This window comes from Pempheris klunzingeri, chromosome 23 (genome assembly GCF_042242105.1).
Source record: "Pempheris klunzingeri isolate RE-2024b chromosome 23, fPemKlu1.hap1, whole genome shotgun sequence".
In the NCBI taxonomy this organism is placed as follows: domain Eukaryota; kingdom Metazoa; phylum Chordata; class Actinopteri; order Acropomatiformes; family Pempheridae; genus Pempheris; species Pempheris klunzingeri.
This window is the reverse complement of record NC_092034.1, coordinates 16,070,814-16,083,445: the sequence shown is the minus strand read 5'-3', so window position 1 is coordinate 16,083,445 and position 12,632 is coordinate 16,070,814. Positions and strand designations below refer to the sequence as shown.

Here is a 12,632-nt window from a genome sequence, read left to right as displayed (position 1 = left end):
AGTACTGAAGATCAGATGATACGATTTCACATGTAGCAACATGTAGCAACCTTACCTTTACCACACCTCCCAATTGGCAAAAACTGTATGCAATTTTAAAATATTGCTAATATTTATCAATGTATTTCATTTATCAAAGCACACTTTATTCAAGTTGAAATATCTCTCCACATTCACACTCGTGGCAGTCACTCAGTTTTCAAGCTTTTTCACTCACTGGGTGTCTTTAGTGAAAAAGCATATTATGTTTTATATTATATCTTCATACCCTGGACTGGCTTCTCTCCACAACTACATAACATGGCACAACATCAAGCCCAACTTTGACAGCTTTGATATTTCAGTCTGTCCCTCCATATGTAAGACTGCAGTGCAGACGTTCACAAGGTCAAAAGATGCAGGCTGAGTTAGTTCTGGGCCTGGAGGAGGAGGTGATCCTTTCTTTTTTCCATTTGGATGTGTCTGTTTTGTGTGTTGATATCGGGCTGTTGGGCCTGACCTTTTCTCCCTCGTCTATTTCCAGAATGGTCTTAATGCACTGCACCTGGCAGCCAAGGAGGGCCACATGGATCTGGTCCAGGAGCTGCTGGATAGAGGTGCAGCAGTGGATTCATCAACAAAGGTAGCTTATCTGAGCTTGTTACAAACTTCGGTTCCCCTTGTGGGGAAGCTGCGCACATCTCTAGTTCATTCATAAACATTGTTTACATGATTACAACAAACAACATGAACCAACCAAAATGATTCATTCTGATACTTACAGATAACCCTTTAACATCTAATGGTGATATATCCTGCTAGAGGGTTTGGTGGTCAGTAGAGTTTCAAGGCAGCTAGCTTAAAGTAGAGTAGAATAAGAGCTGAGGTGAAACATAGAATTTAAAACTTGTAAATTATTGAATGGGGCGACGGCAGCTTGATACTGATGCTCATTAAGAAAAACAAGCTCGTACAGATGATTTAGAGTGTGGAAATGGAGCTGAGGAGAGAGTGGGGCGCTGAAGGAAAGTGATACGAATAGTGGAGTAGTAAACATGGAGGTCTGATGCTTAAGCAATGCACATCATTCCACCTCGTGTAATCAGAGAGGGTCCAGCCTCGTTACTGAGGAGGTGACTCTTGTTGTCGTCGCTCAAAAGTGCAACTACATACTAAACAACAGCTGTTTAACAGCAAGAGAGATATAATATATCTTATAGGCATGATTGATAAAGGTAGTTAACTTACCGATTAACTAGGAAAGTTACTGATAGGTCAAGTTTAAGGAAATGAATGGTCAAATGGCACAAAGCAAAGGAAAAAATGGAATAAATAAGTGGAGACACAAATCTAGATGCTTCCATGGATTGTTTTTTCCTCTCGTTTGTCACCCATCAGTATCTGATTATCATTCCTATGCTTTCTGGTTACACAGTCCTGTACTGCATTCTTCAGTTGTGAACATGACTGAGTTGCTTGACGCTGACGTTCAGCAGTAGTTAGACTAGTTAATTACAAGATCAAATCATCAATGATTTTTATTTTTATTTGCATCGCAGGCCCGTCTCTCTGTACACTGTGAGCAGCTTTCACATCTGCAGGCACTGTTCAACTTGTCACTGAGGTTTTGATATATTACTGGGATGTGATATGTGTGATATATACCATAGCTCTTTATTGTTGTCAGCAATCAATACATCAGTACAGATTTTACGTAGCTTAACGTAGCTACAGTAGTCATCAAGTTTGAAACCTGCATCGTTAACATCTATGTCTACTGGCTAGCAGTCATCCTCTTCTCGACCTTTGTTGGTGGACTGCCTCATTTCTTGGCACTTTGCGGTCGTCCTTGGTCAGCGGAATAGGAATTTGCATTTTGCATCACTGGTGCATAGACAAGTGCACATGTGCACAAAAACACAAAAGGAGGAACATTTTAAAAAAAAAGAAAAAGCTTCATAAAGCCACTAGTGGTCAAAAGCTCCACAGGGTACTATAATGGGAACCTCCAAAAGGAACATTTTAGGCATTGGAATACATATGGCTTTAATGTATCAGATGTCAATCTGAATATACCATTGTCTCTTGTTAGTAATACTTCATATGTGAATACTTAAATAACAATAATTGAATGTATATGTGAAAAAGCTGAGCATCAATACTACACTCAATACTTGAGACAAGCTCTCTCCCTGTAGTAATCACAGTGTCAGGGCCTGTTAACTGCACATGCTTGCACAGAAAGCAAAACAGTTGCACTTGTGAAGGATGATCAACCTGTGAAAGTGATCTGAGATTCTGCTCACAACAACCACAACCGTGTGCTGGTAACGGATTCATCAGCCTGTGCTCAACTTAGCATTGCTTCAGAGCTGAACTCACAGATACCATCTTTTAATAAGGGATCGTTAGAAATACTGCACCTTGTATTCGTTGTCATTATTTTTTAGGAAATGCTGCTTCTCACTGTCCTTTCATGTTTTATGATAATCCAGAAAGGAAACACAGCACTCCACATATCCTCTCTAGCTGGCCAGGCTGAAGTAGTGAAGATCCTGGTCAAACGAGGAGCAGACATCAACTCACAGTCTCAGGTGAGCCTCTGCACCGTGCTGCCGCCCACGTAAAGGTCATTGACAGTAGCACCTGTTGTGTTATTCATACAGTAGATGTTTCATAGCCTGTGGTGTGCTGGTAACCTCTTGTATTTCCCTGTGTTCCCTAGAATGGATTCACTCCTTTATACATGGCCGCCCAGGAGAATCACCTGGAAGTGGTTCGGTACCTGCTCGAGAACGGAGGCAACCAAAGCACTGCTACAGAGGTGAGAGGAGCGTTTGTGTGTAAGATGACGACATCACACTCCGTTATGGCCATTAATTTACAGGTGTTTGATCATAACTCAAAGTAGTTCATACATTTTGACCTGATGATGGTGCTGAATAAAAATTCAGGACGTCACCGAGGTTACAACTCATCCTTGGGGGGACAGCAACAGCACTGAACATTTCAAGATGACAGAATTGGGAACGAGATGTAGATAATCCTTATAACATTTCTCAACATTACCTTCTCGTCTCTCACCCAGGATGGCTTTACCCCTCTGGCCATTGCCCTCCAGCAGGGCCACAACCAGGTGGTGTCTATCTTACTGGAGAATGATACTAAAGGCAAGGTCCGCCTTCCTGCCTTGCACATTGCTGCCCGCAAGGATGACACCAAGTCAGCCGCCCTGCTCCTGCAGAACGACCACAATGCCGATGTCCAGTCAAAGGTATGCTCGCCGCACTGTTGGACTCAGGAGGGGTTGGCATGCGTGGAAGTTAAGCCAATGTGGTGCTCTGTGTTTGTGCCAGCGTGCCCGTACTGTGGTTACGATTACTTTTATGACGTCTGTGTACAAGAACGTGAGTCTGTAGTGGATTTGGCTAAATAGGATCTGGTGATAAATGAGATACAGAAAGTGAAGTCTAGCTTTCTTTTAAAGGCTCATGTGTTTAACATACTAACACTGGGGTCCACCTGTGGGACCTTATTTACACCTGCTATTGAAATGCACCTGTATCTGGATAAGCTATCCTGACAATCGACAAGCTAGTCACGCTGTTCTCATTACATCCTATCTTCATAATCACAGGGTCTCATTTTTCTTGCTCACTATGCAAAGTAGATGAGTAGGTGGAAAGCTGGCAACGAGCAATTACATGGATAGTGATGTTGCAGTCCAATTGTTCGGCCCTTTGCGTGGGCTGAGCTGTAGTAGTGCTGATGACATTACTGCCTGTGGTGATGACGTTAATACCCTCAGTGATGATCTCCCGGCCAGAGTGATGAAATTCCGTCCTACTTTTTCTCTTGGGCATTTCTACACTCGTGGGAAAACATTTGTACCTCTGGTTACCTAACCTGTTCTGGCCCACAATGATGTTTCTTTCTACAGTGATGATATATCTACCCACGACTAACAGTTTTCTGTCTGAAATGTGATGGTTTCTAGTTAGATGACAATATTTCTACCTACAGGGACAATGTATGTGTGTGCCCTAAGTTTCAAGCTTTTTACCCAGTTGACACTAGACACTTGAGTGGAAACCCTGTCCTGGGCCCTAGGGCGTCATCAGGGTCAAGATGGAGACTATACTTACTACTAAACTGTAGAAAGTCAGAAGTATTGCCAGATATCACAGCATTATGTATCAAGTAGAAAGAATGCCAACTTATTGTCGGTTTGGAGCCCTCCCAAGTCGCGGAGCTCTCCACATCGTATGAATGCCCATCCAAGATTTGAAACTTCATTGACAGATAGAGTAGAGCAGTCACTTTTTGTATGACCCAGCTCGTAAGGGGAAAGGGAAGCAACATTAAACCAGATGTTCCTGGTAAAGCAAAAGTTATTTAATAGTAAATGAAAGCTACAGTTGTACAAAACTAAAAAAGGGAGGAGGACAACAAAGGACCAAAAGTTTTCCCTTTTCTGTATTAAATATCCAGATACCATAGCAGGTGTAAATACGGTGCCCTAAACTTCCTATGTATGATCAGTGTGTGACAGATATTTATTTATGCAGCTGTAAACCAGTGTACAGTCTAGAGTGTTTGTCTTTCCATCTGTCTGTCTATGCATCTCTGTATTTCTCTCTGCCTCTCTCTCATTCAGTGTCTCTGTGCCTGCTACGTCACTCCTGATCCTGCCACTAACTGGGTCTCTCCATCTTTTTTCCTTTCTCTCTTTAAATGCTACCTCTCACACACTTGACCCCCCCCACCCCCATCACCCCCCTCCTGCCTCGCTGCACCGGTGTCTAAGTGTAGCACTGTCCACTGCATGGAGTGTGCCACTGTCTGCAGGTTGTATGGTGGTGATATTTTAAGGCTGCATGCAACCAATGTGGGGGTAGACGTTGTATTTACGATTTGGTTTTTGACCATCTGCAAGGGATGGAAGGGGTTGAACTGTCAATGCGGTATTAGTAGGAATTCACAGTTGCGTGCTGATGCACTGTAAGAACACTAATATTTAGTTATGACTGTTCCTCTTATACCGGACATTGGCTTTAAGTGACGTGGCTAGAGTGACGGGGGTTTTCTGCACCACATCAGTCATCCTGAATGCTGTCTATTGCTTCTACAGTAGCTGCAGTATGTTTTCACCGAGGCACCAATTATGTTGTTACGCAACAAAACACAGCTGAGGCAACTCAGGGTACATACATGCATAGTATAAGTGCCATATGTGGGTTCCGTTGTTGTGATGCAGCTCCGAGAAATGACTCATAAGAGCAGCTATAATCTCATACTCAAACATATGCGCACATTAGTTATAGTTATGTCACACGCAGGGCTCAGCTCCGCTCAGATTCCTCGAGAAAGCAGTCCAGTCCAGCCAGCTGAGGAGGGCTGCTTACATCTCAGGTCTCCGAGATTCTTATTGAAAAATGGTGCTGTCGCGAAGTGCAGCTGCGTCATTAAACAAAAGTCAAAAGAGTAAGAAACACAAGCAGGAACACATCGACAGGTTGCTGACAAACCGCCAAGCTTATTTGGAAATAAGGTAAAAAAAACCTGATGAATTTGGTGTTTGCAGCTAAACTGCTTGTTTCCAGCCTGTATGATGGCCTGACTGCAGATTCTTCTCACCCCAATGAGCAGGGGCTATGTCAGTGTTATTTAAGTGATTATTAGAGCATAATAGCATCTTGACTTTCCCTTTAATACTTGTTTCACTTGGTTTGAGCGCCTTGTTTGCTAATGCAATAGTACCCATTTTTTGTTCACTTCTTATTGCCTCGTGCAATTTTTTACAATGAAGACTTAATCCAAGTGAAAATATATATCTGTATGATTTTACACATTAGTTTGATATATTCACCTTGAATATCCATGGATTTTGGATGGTTGGTGGGACAAATAGACACCTGAACATGTCGCTTCGCACATTCCTCACTGTTTATGAAGATTTTAGGCCAAACAGTTAACCGCCAAAACAAATGACAGCTAAACCGATAATGTAAACACCAGTTGCGTCCCCACGAAGCCCTCGGGCCGCGACATGCATCACTGCGGCGTGAACTCCAGAGCGTGTTAAAGCGAAGTGACCCACCCCAGCCACGTCACTTTCCAGTTTAGTGTCTGAACTGAGCGGTTGCCTCTGTGCTGCTGTGCAGTGATATGTCGAAGAAGCCTAACTAAACTGATCTTTCCCTCCTTCATTCGTCCTGCTTCAGATGATGGTCAATAGGACTACTGAGGTATACACACGCTCCTTTAATTCTCCACAGAGTCACTATACAGTCCCATCTCTTTGTTGTTTCACTTCTCTTTCCCTCCACCATTATTTTGTTTCACTTCCTCAGCACTTGCATGGTGTAAATAAAGACTCATTTGGTTCATTTTAAAGCTCCACCAGTTTCTGTTGGTTTGGTACAATAAGCGATCGACATGCACGGCTGACACGAATGGCCAAGCTGCTGCCGTGTGTCCTGCACTTCAGCACTGCGCACAGTCCGCTTATCTTTACGTTTCAGCTTCCAGTTTTTCTTTCTATATCTTCTGTCTATATGCATTTTCATTCTTTTTTTCCCCCCAGCTTATATTGATTAAATCACCGGCTCCGAGACCTCTTTTCTTTTGTCATATTTGACCCTCAATACATTTAGAAATATCTCTAAACAGCATCATTTTTGAGATGTACGGTTTATTGTTGTATTTTAAATGATCACATTTTCCTCCTGCAAAGCTTCGATTAGATGAATATTGTGCTGATGCATTTATACAACAGCTATTAATGTATGTTGTCTACTAGTATGTCTTGTAATCTTGCACAATGTCTAGAAATGCACTTTGAACTACTCCGTTGAAAAAACAGTATTGGTTAAATGATTATGAATATGGATATGCTACATACAATTTAGTGTGGAAGACCAGTGCCCAAATAAAAAAAACATTATTTTAATGGGAATGAAATTGTTCTTTCCATCTGTGTGCCAATGACATATGGCAACAAAAAATTTAAATTAAATTAATAAAAATCAGGGTTTTTTTTTAATGCTTGGAAATGCATGAATACTGCCAAAACAAAATCTTTCCAATTTAAATTCAACTTAAATATCTAATTTATACATTTATGCACATTGCCATTTTGAAATAATTAAATTAATATTTGGTTTAATGCTAAATCAATATGGCAATGTTTTGTTTGGATAAAAAAAATCCAAAGAAAAATTAGAATAAGAAAATAAGAAAAATATTTCAAATTATTTCATGTCAAAAGAATTCTAATTTTAATTTTAGTTTTGGCAGTAGTTGTGCAGTTTTAGACATGACAATTAAATTAAAATGCAAATGTGTGTTTTTTTTCCAACATACCTACAAATGGAAAAATGGAAAATTGAAATTAATTGAATTATTTTATTTTGATATTGGCAGTCCTGGTCTTCCATACTTCCTGACCAGCTTCCTGATCAAGTATTTTAAATGCATGCTTCTCTATAAAAGAAATTAATGCTATATTCACTTTACTCTCAATAATGGCATGGGGAAGCTTATAAAGATTTAAGAATGCTTGGCCAATGATTTGGCATTGTATAGCATGTTGCATCCACGCTACCTTAATTTGCACCATATAAGCTTTTGACTGTTTAAGGTTTTGAACCATCACGTTAGTCACTGTATTCTTCACACTTTTGTAAACAACTTTTTCACATTAAATCGGACCACACTTACAGAATGGCAAGGTAAGGCAAGAATTTCACAACTACTCCAACCTGCTCTGCAATCTCTAACTTTTCTCATATATTTCTCATTGCTAACTCTATTCCTTCTAAGACATACAGTTAACATAGTGCACTTTGGTGTTAATCAGAAATGTACTTCCCTGGTTCTGTGCCACTTTATGATTTTACTATAATTTGGTGTTGTTTGTGTTCATCTTCATGTCAATTGATGACGAAGGTTTTGTTCTGTACATCTATTTGTTCTGCTTTTGTCTTTGTACTTTTCATTTCAAGGCAAGGCCTTCCTTTACTTTTCTTTCTGTGGTTGATAACCTGCATGGGAGTGTGTTTTGGGGTTGTGTGTATGGGTGCTATATATTCTCACTTTTCTTTTTTTTTACTGTTTTTATTTATTTTTCTCTGTGACTTTTCCATTTTCCTCACTTTCAGTTTACTTTTTTTGTTCACCCTTGATGCTTGATGAGACTGCTGCATGCTGGGAAGGCTACACATCGAGAGACACGAGTAAGAGTTCAAGGACGTGAAGTAAAAACAAATGTCTGACCTACGTCCTCCTCTCTGTGTGTCTGTCTCTCTCCTGTCTGTCTTCCAGAGTGGATTCACCCCCTTGCATATCGCTGCCCACTATGGCAACGTCAACGTGGCCACACTCCTGCTGAACCGAGGGGCTGCAGTCGACTTCACGGCAAGGGTAGGATTCCACACTAATGAGCAAAGTTATACACTATTATTCCACTAAAAAACTTCTGCTGAATCTCAGGGCTATTAGCTATTAGGCATGAATCTAAACTTGAAAGCCTTTACACATAAAAGTGTCTGAGAGAGCTCAACACACTGCAGCTTAAGGAAATTACAGTGGCGTATTAGTGCCAGGGGAGGGGGGGAGGGTACTATTCTTGGAAAAAAACTTGGATAATCTCTGAGATTGAGGTAGTAAAGTACATACAACAACACACATACAACATATGAAAAAAAAAACCTCTCCGTGAGATAATTAAGTCACAAATTTACGAGAAAAAGAAACTGTTTTTGGGATACAATCATGAGTATTTCTTTATTGCTGAATCTGAATTTAAAGTATAATGTGATTGATTGTACATCAATATGATTTATTTATAATATAGCAAGTAATGTGAGCAGCGTGTCATCAGTGTAACACCGGTAGCATCGACTGCTAACCTAAGCTCTCGCAAACATAAAGGAAGTCGTCTCCAAGTGGCTTCTTTGTTTTATCGCTGACCAGCGTGCACGCTCACTCTGCAGTGCCCGTCGCAAACTTCTATTTTTGGCCTTTCAGATGTTTATTTCGTCCCTTTAATCAATATCATGCAGGCGACTGTTTCAGAAGTCCTATTTTAAGCCATGTGAGCAGTGTGAATAAAAATAGCTTTCACTCTGCAGAATAAATGAATAAATAAATAAATGAATAATAACATACGCCTCATACTTGACAAAATCTATGGAGTTGTGACGCCTTTCTCCTAAACATCAGTGGACCGCTTGTGTCGCTAACAAGGAGCTTTTGAGATTTGTAATTAACATTTATTTGATCATGAGATTTCATTTGTAATCGTTCTTGTGTTTGATTCATATTTCTGAATGGATCAGCTCATCCGGGGAATCAATGTCAAAATCAGCATCCTTTTAATGAATTCTGAAATATTTTTGATGTGGCTAACAGTGTCTAACAGTCGTTTTCTCCCCCCCCGTAGAACGGGATTACTCCTCTACATGTGGCGTCCAAGCGTGGCAACACCAACATGGTCGGCCTCCTGCTGGACCGAGGCTCTCAGATTGACGCTAAAACAAGGGTGGGTATCACAGAGCGATGCTAATGTTATCTCACTTGTAAACTGGAGACTGAGTAGGTTAATTAAGGGGAACTCCTCTCAAAAACCATCTTCTTCTCCGTCCTTCTCACTTGGTCAAGCGATGGAACACTCTCGGATCAAAGGTCACTGCTGTCACATACACAGCAGCAAAAAAAAAAAAAAAGAGCAGCCGATTATTATCCTCTCCATTAGCGATGACAGATGTGAAGATGAGCTTAATGATGTTGTTTTCAGTTCAACTCGATGGGTCAGTGGATTAAATTCAGTATCACACTGGACATTCCTGACCTGATCTCCGCTTGGTGTTGTTGCGCTGATGGCAGCTACGCATGCTATTAGCTATATTTGATTCTAACCAGCACAAACAACATCCAGCCTGGGTTGGTCACTGGCTAAACCTGCCATAGGGAGCGACCTGCCAGTGTCACAGCAGCTGATCAGGTTTAGCCACAGGGCTGCTGTTCTTTCTCCAGCCAAGTCAGTGTCAGCATGTGTGGAATGACTGATAGGTGAGATTCTGTGTTTGTGTGCTCTTTAGGACGGTCTGACCCCGCTCCACTGTGCGGCCCGGAGTGGACATGATACATCTGTGGAGCTGCTGCTGGAGAGAGGAGCACCCTTGCTGGCCAGGACCAAGGTGTGTCACCTTTGACAGCTTAGGGACACAAGCATTTCTTATTCACACTGTGCCATGCACGTTGTTTATTGGGTGGATTTAAATAGTTAGTGCGCAGTTCTAATATTGTATACGGACTGTGTCAGAATATGGTGCTTTAAGCTTTGAACCCTCATGGTGCAGTAAAGAACCATGAGGTTCAGGAACTGTTTGACATTTTAGAAAATGCATATGTTTTTAAGACTGGTAGCATTGTTCTGAAACCCCAACAGTCCGAAAAATGTCCCTGAAAACAAACACTTTTTGCTCCAAAAGCACCAAAAATACCCACTCTCCCTACAGTTGTGAGTTCAGTGGCCGTCCCTGGTGCTGAATCGAGAGGGGTGCTCTTAATGAGCTGGCCCTCTGGCCTTTAATGTTGCCGTTGATTTTCCAATGTTGGAATAAAATGAGAGCTTTGCCTGAGTGTGTCCCGTCACACGTGCTGATAGATGTAGTCTGCAAGGTAAGGCTACACTGCTGTAGTGTTGTTGTTGGTGGGGGTCAGGGTTAGATTACAGAGCTTTCAGTCAAATGGGCTCTTGGTCCAATGGGTCATTTTTTGGACTGTTGGGGTTTTGGAATAATGGGCAATGAGCAATTTCATCTCTACACCTTCAACATAGAGGTTTATCTCTTTCTTTAACCTCCAAACAGTATTAAGATTAAAACCTAACACTTTAAAGCTGCATTGATGTGTTCTGAACAGCACACATTTGACATATCCTGTCATTATAAGGTTGATATCACTAACATGTTAGCAAGCAGTTGCTAGTTTGAATGTCCAGCAGTCATGAAAATGTCTGTGTGCACCTGATGAATGCCTATATTCACTCTCTTTTAGCTCAGATTTGGTCTTCACCATCTCCTGAATGAAATATCCGGCTCCACTATGTTGAGCAGCTGGTCTCCTTTAAACTAAACTGCCTCTCTGTCACATCCTAGAACGGGCTGTCTCCTCTTCACATGGCGGCGCAAGGCGACCACGTCGAATGCGTCAAACACCTCCTGCAGCACAAGGCGCCTGTTGATGACGTCACGTTGGACTACCTAACAGCGTTACATGTAGCAGCTCACTGTGGTCACTACAGAGTCACCAAGCTGCTGCTGGACAAGAGGGCCAACCCCAACGCCAGGGCACTGGTACAGTACATGGATGTTGTGCAACTTTAACAGTCCTAATGTGGAAGTGATCAGTTGTAATGGAAAAGCGCTTTGAGAGACATTTACCATACACACACACACACACACACACACATCTAGCCGGCTATCTCACAGTCCCCAAATCAATATCAAGATTTTCACAGACCAACGGATGTGGAATGTTACTCACAGCTCTCAGTGAGATGTGAGATGATCACTTGTACCGACTTCACCTTACAGGATTGTTGACCTGGTTTTCAACACAGCGACAGTTTTACAGGATATCAGACAAAAGCTCTATACATGTGCACATTGTTATGTTTTGTCTGGATTCATCCCTCACTGTGTGTGTGTGTGTGTGTGTGTGTGTGTGTGTGTGTGTGTGTGTGTGTGTGTGTGTGTGTGTGTGTGTGTGTGTGTGTGTGTGTGTGTGTGTGTGTGTGTGTTATGTCTCCCCGACAGAATGGCTTCACACCACTGCACATAGCCTGTAAGAAAAACCGAGTGAAAGTGATGGAGCTGTTGGTCAAATATGGAGCCTCTATCCAGGCCATCACAGAGGTACGTCACACAACTGGGTGAAACCTACTGGACCTACCAAATGTCATATGTTATCATCATCCTCATCATCACACACTTACACCAGAGAATATTTCCATATAGTAGTAGAAAGAAGAGAATGACCATGTAACTTACAATAATATTAGATTAATATTAAAATACAAACAACAAACACAGACTTTTGTCTTTGGTCAAGGACTAACAAATGAATGTTGGACTTAAGTGACATCTTTCCTCTACGTTTCCTGTGTCCAGTCTGGTTTGACTCCCATCCACGTCGCAGCCTTCATGGGTCATCTGAACATCGTCCTGCTGCTGCTGCAGAACGGAGCGTCGCCTGACGTCAGCAATATCGTGAGTGATGCGAAACGAGCCAGTCTGAGAAAGCGGCAGTGACGGAGAGGAGTGCAATAATACATTCTCTTGTTGTTTAGTTTTCTGATTTAAGTGAGAAATAGTGTTATTTCAGTTCACTATGTGAAGGCTAACTCTGCTGAGCCACGTGTTGCTGTATGTTGTGTGCACAGCGGGGAGAAACAGCGCTGCACATGGCGGCCAGGGCGGGTCAGGTGGAGGTGGTCCGATGTCTGCTGAGGAATGGAGCGATGGTGGACGCTAGGGCCCGGGTGAGACCGCTGTTCTCTACAGACACACACCACAGAACCCTTTTTACTGTAGTACGGTGCCATCAGGCAGAATAAGCCCCTGTTTCACAAAGTTCTCATTCTT

General features: G+C 42.0%; 1 protein-coding gene across 1 annotated transcript in view; it reads left to right on the top strand.

The window, feature by feature from the left end:
• Positions 1–12,632, top strand: part of ank2b (ankyrin 2b, neuronal) — a 119,520-nt gene that overhangs the window by 57,790 nt on the left and 49,098 nt on the right. The window contains 11 exon segments of the mRNA XM_070854674.1: positions 524–622; positions 2,475–2,627; positions 2,660–2,803; positions 3,068–3,253; positions 8,305–8,403; positions 9,425–9,523; positions 10,083–10,181; positions 11,145–11,342; positions 11,805–11,903; positions 12,159–12,257; positions 12,431–12,529. Coding sequence (XP_070710775.1) covers positions 524–622; positions 2,475–2,627; positions 2,660–2,803; positions 3,068–3,253; positions 8,305–8,403; positions 9,425–9,523; positions 10,083–10,181; positions 11,145–11,342; positions 11,805–11,903; positions 12,159–12,257; positions 12,431–12,529 — 1,374 coding nt within the window.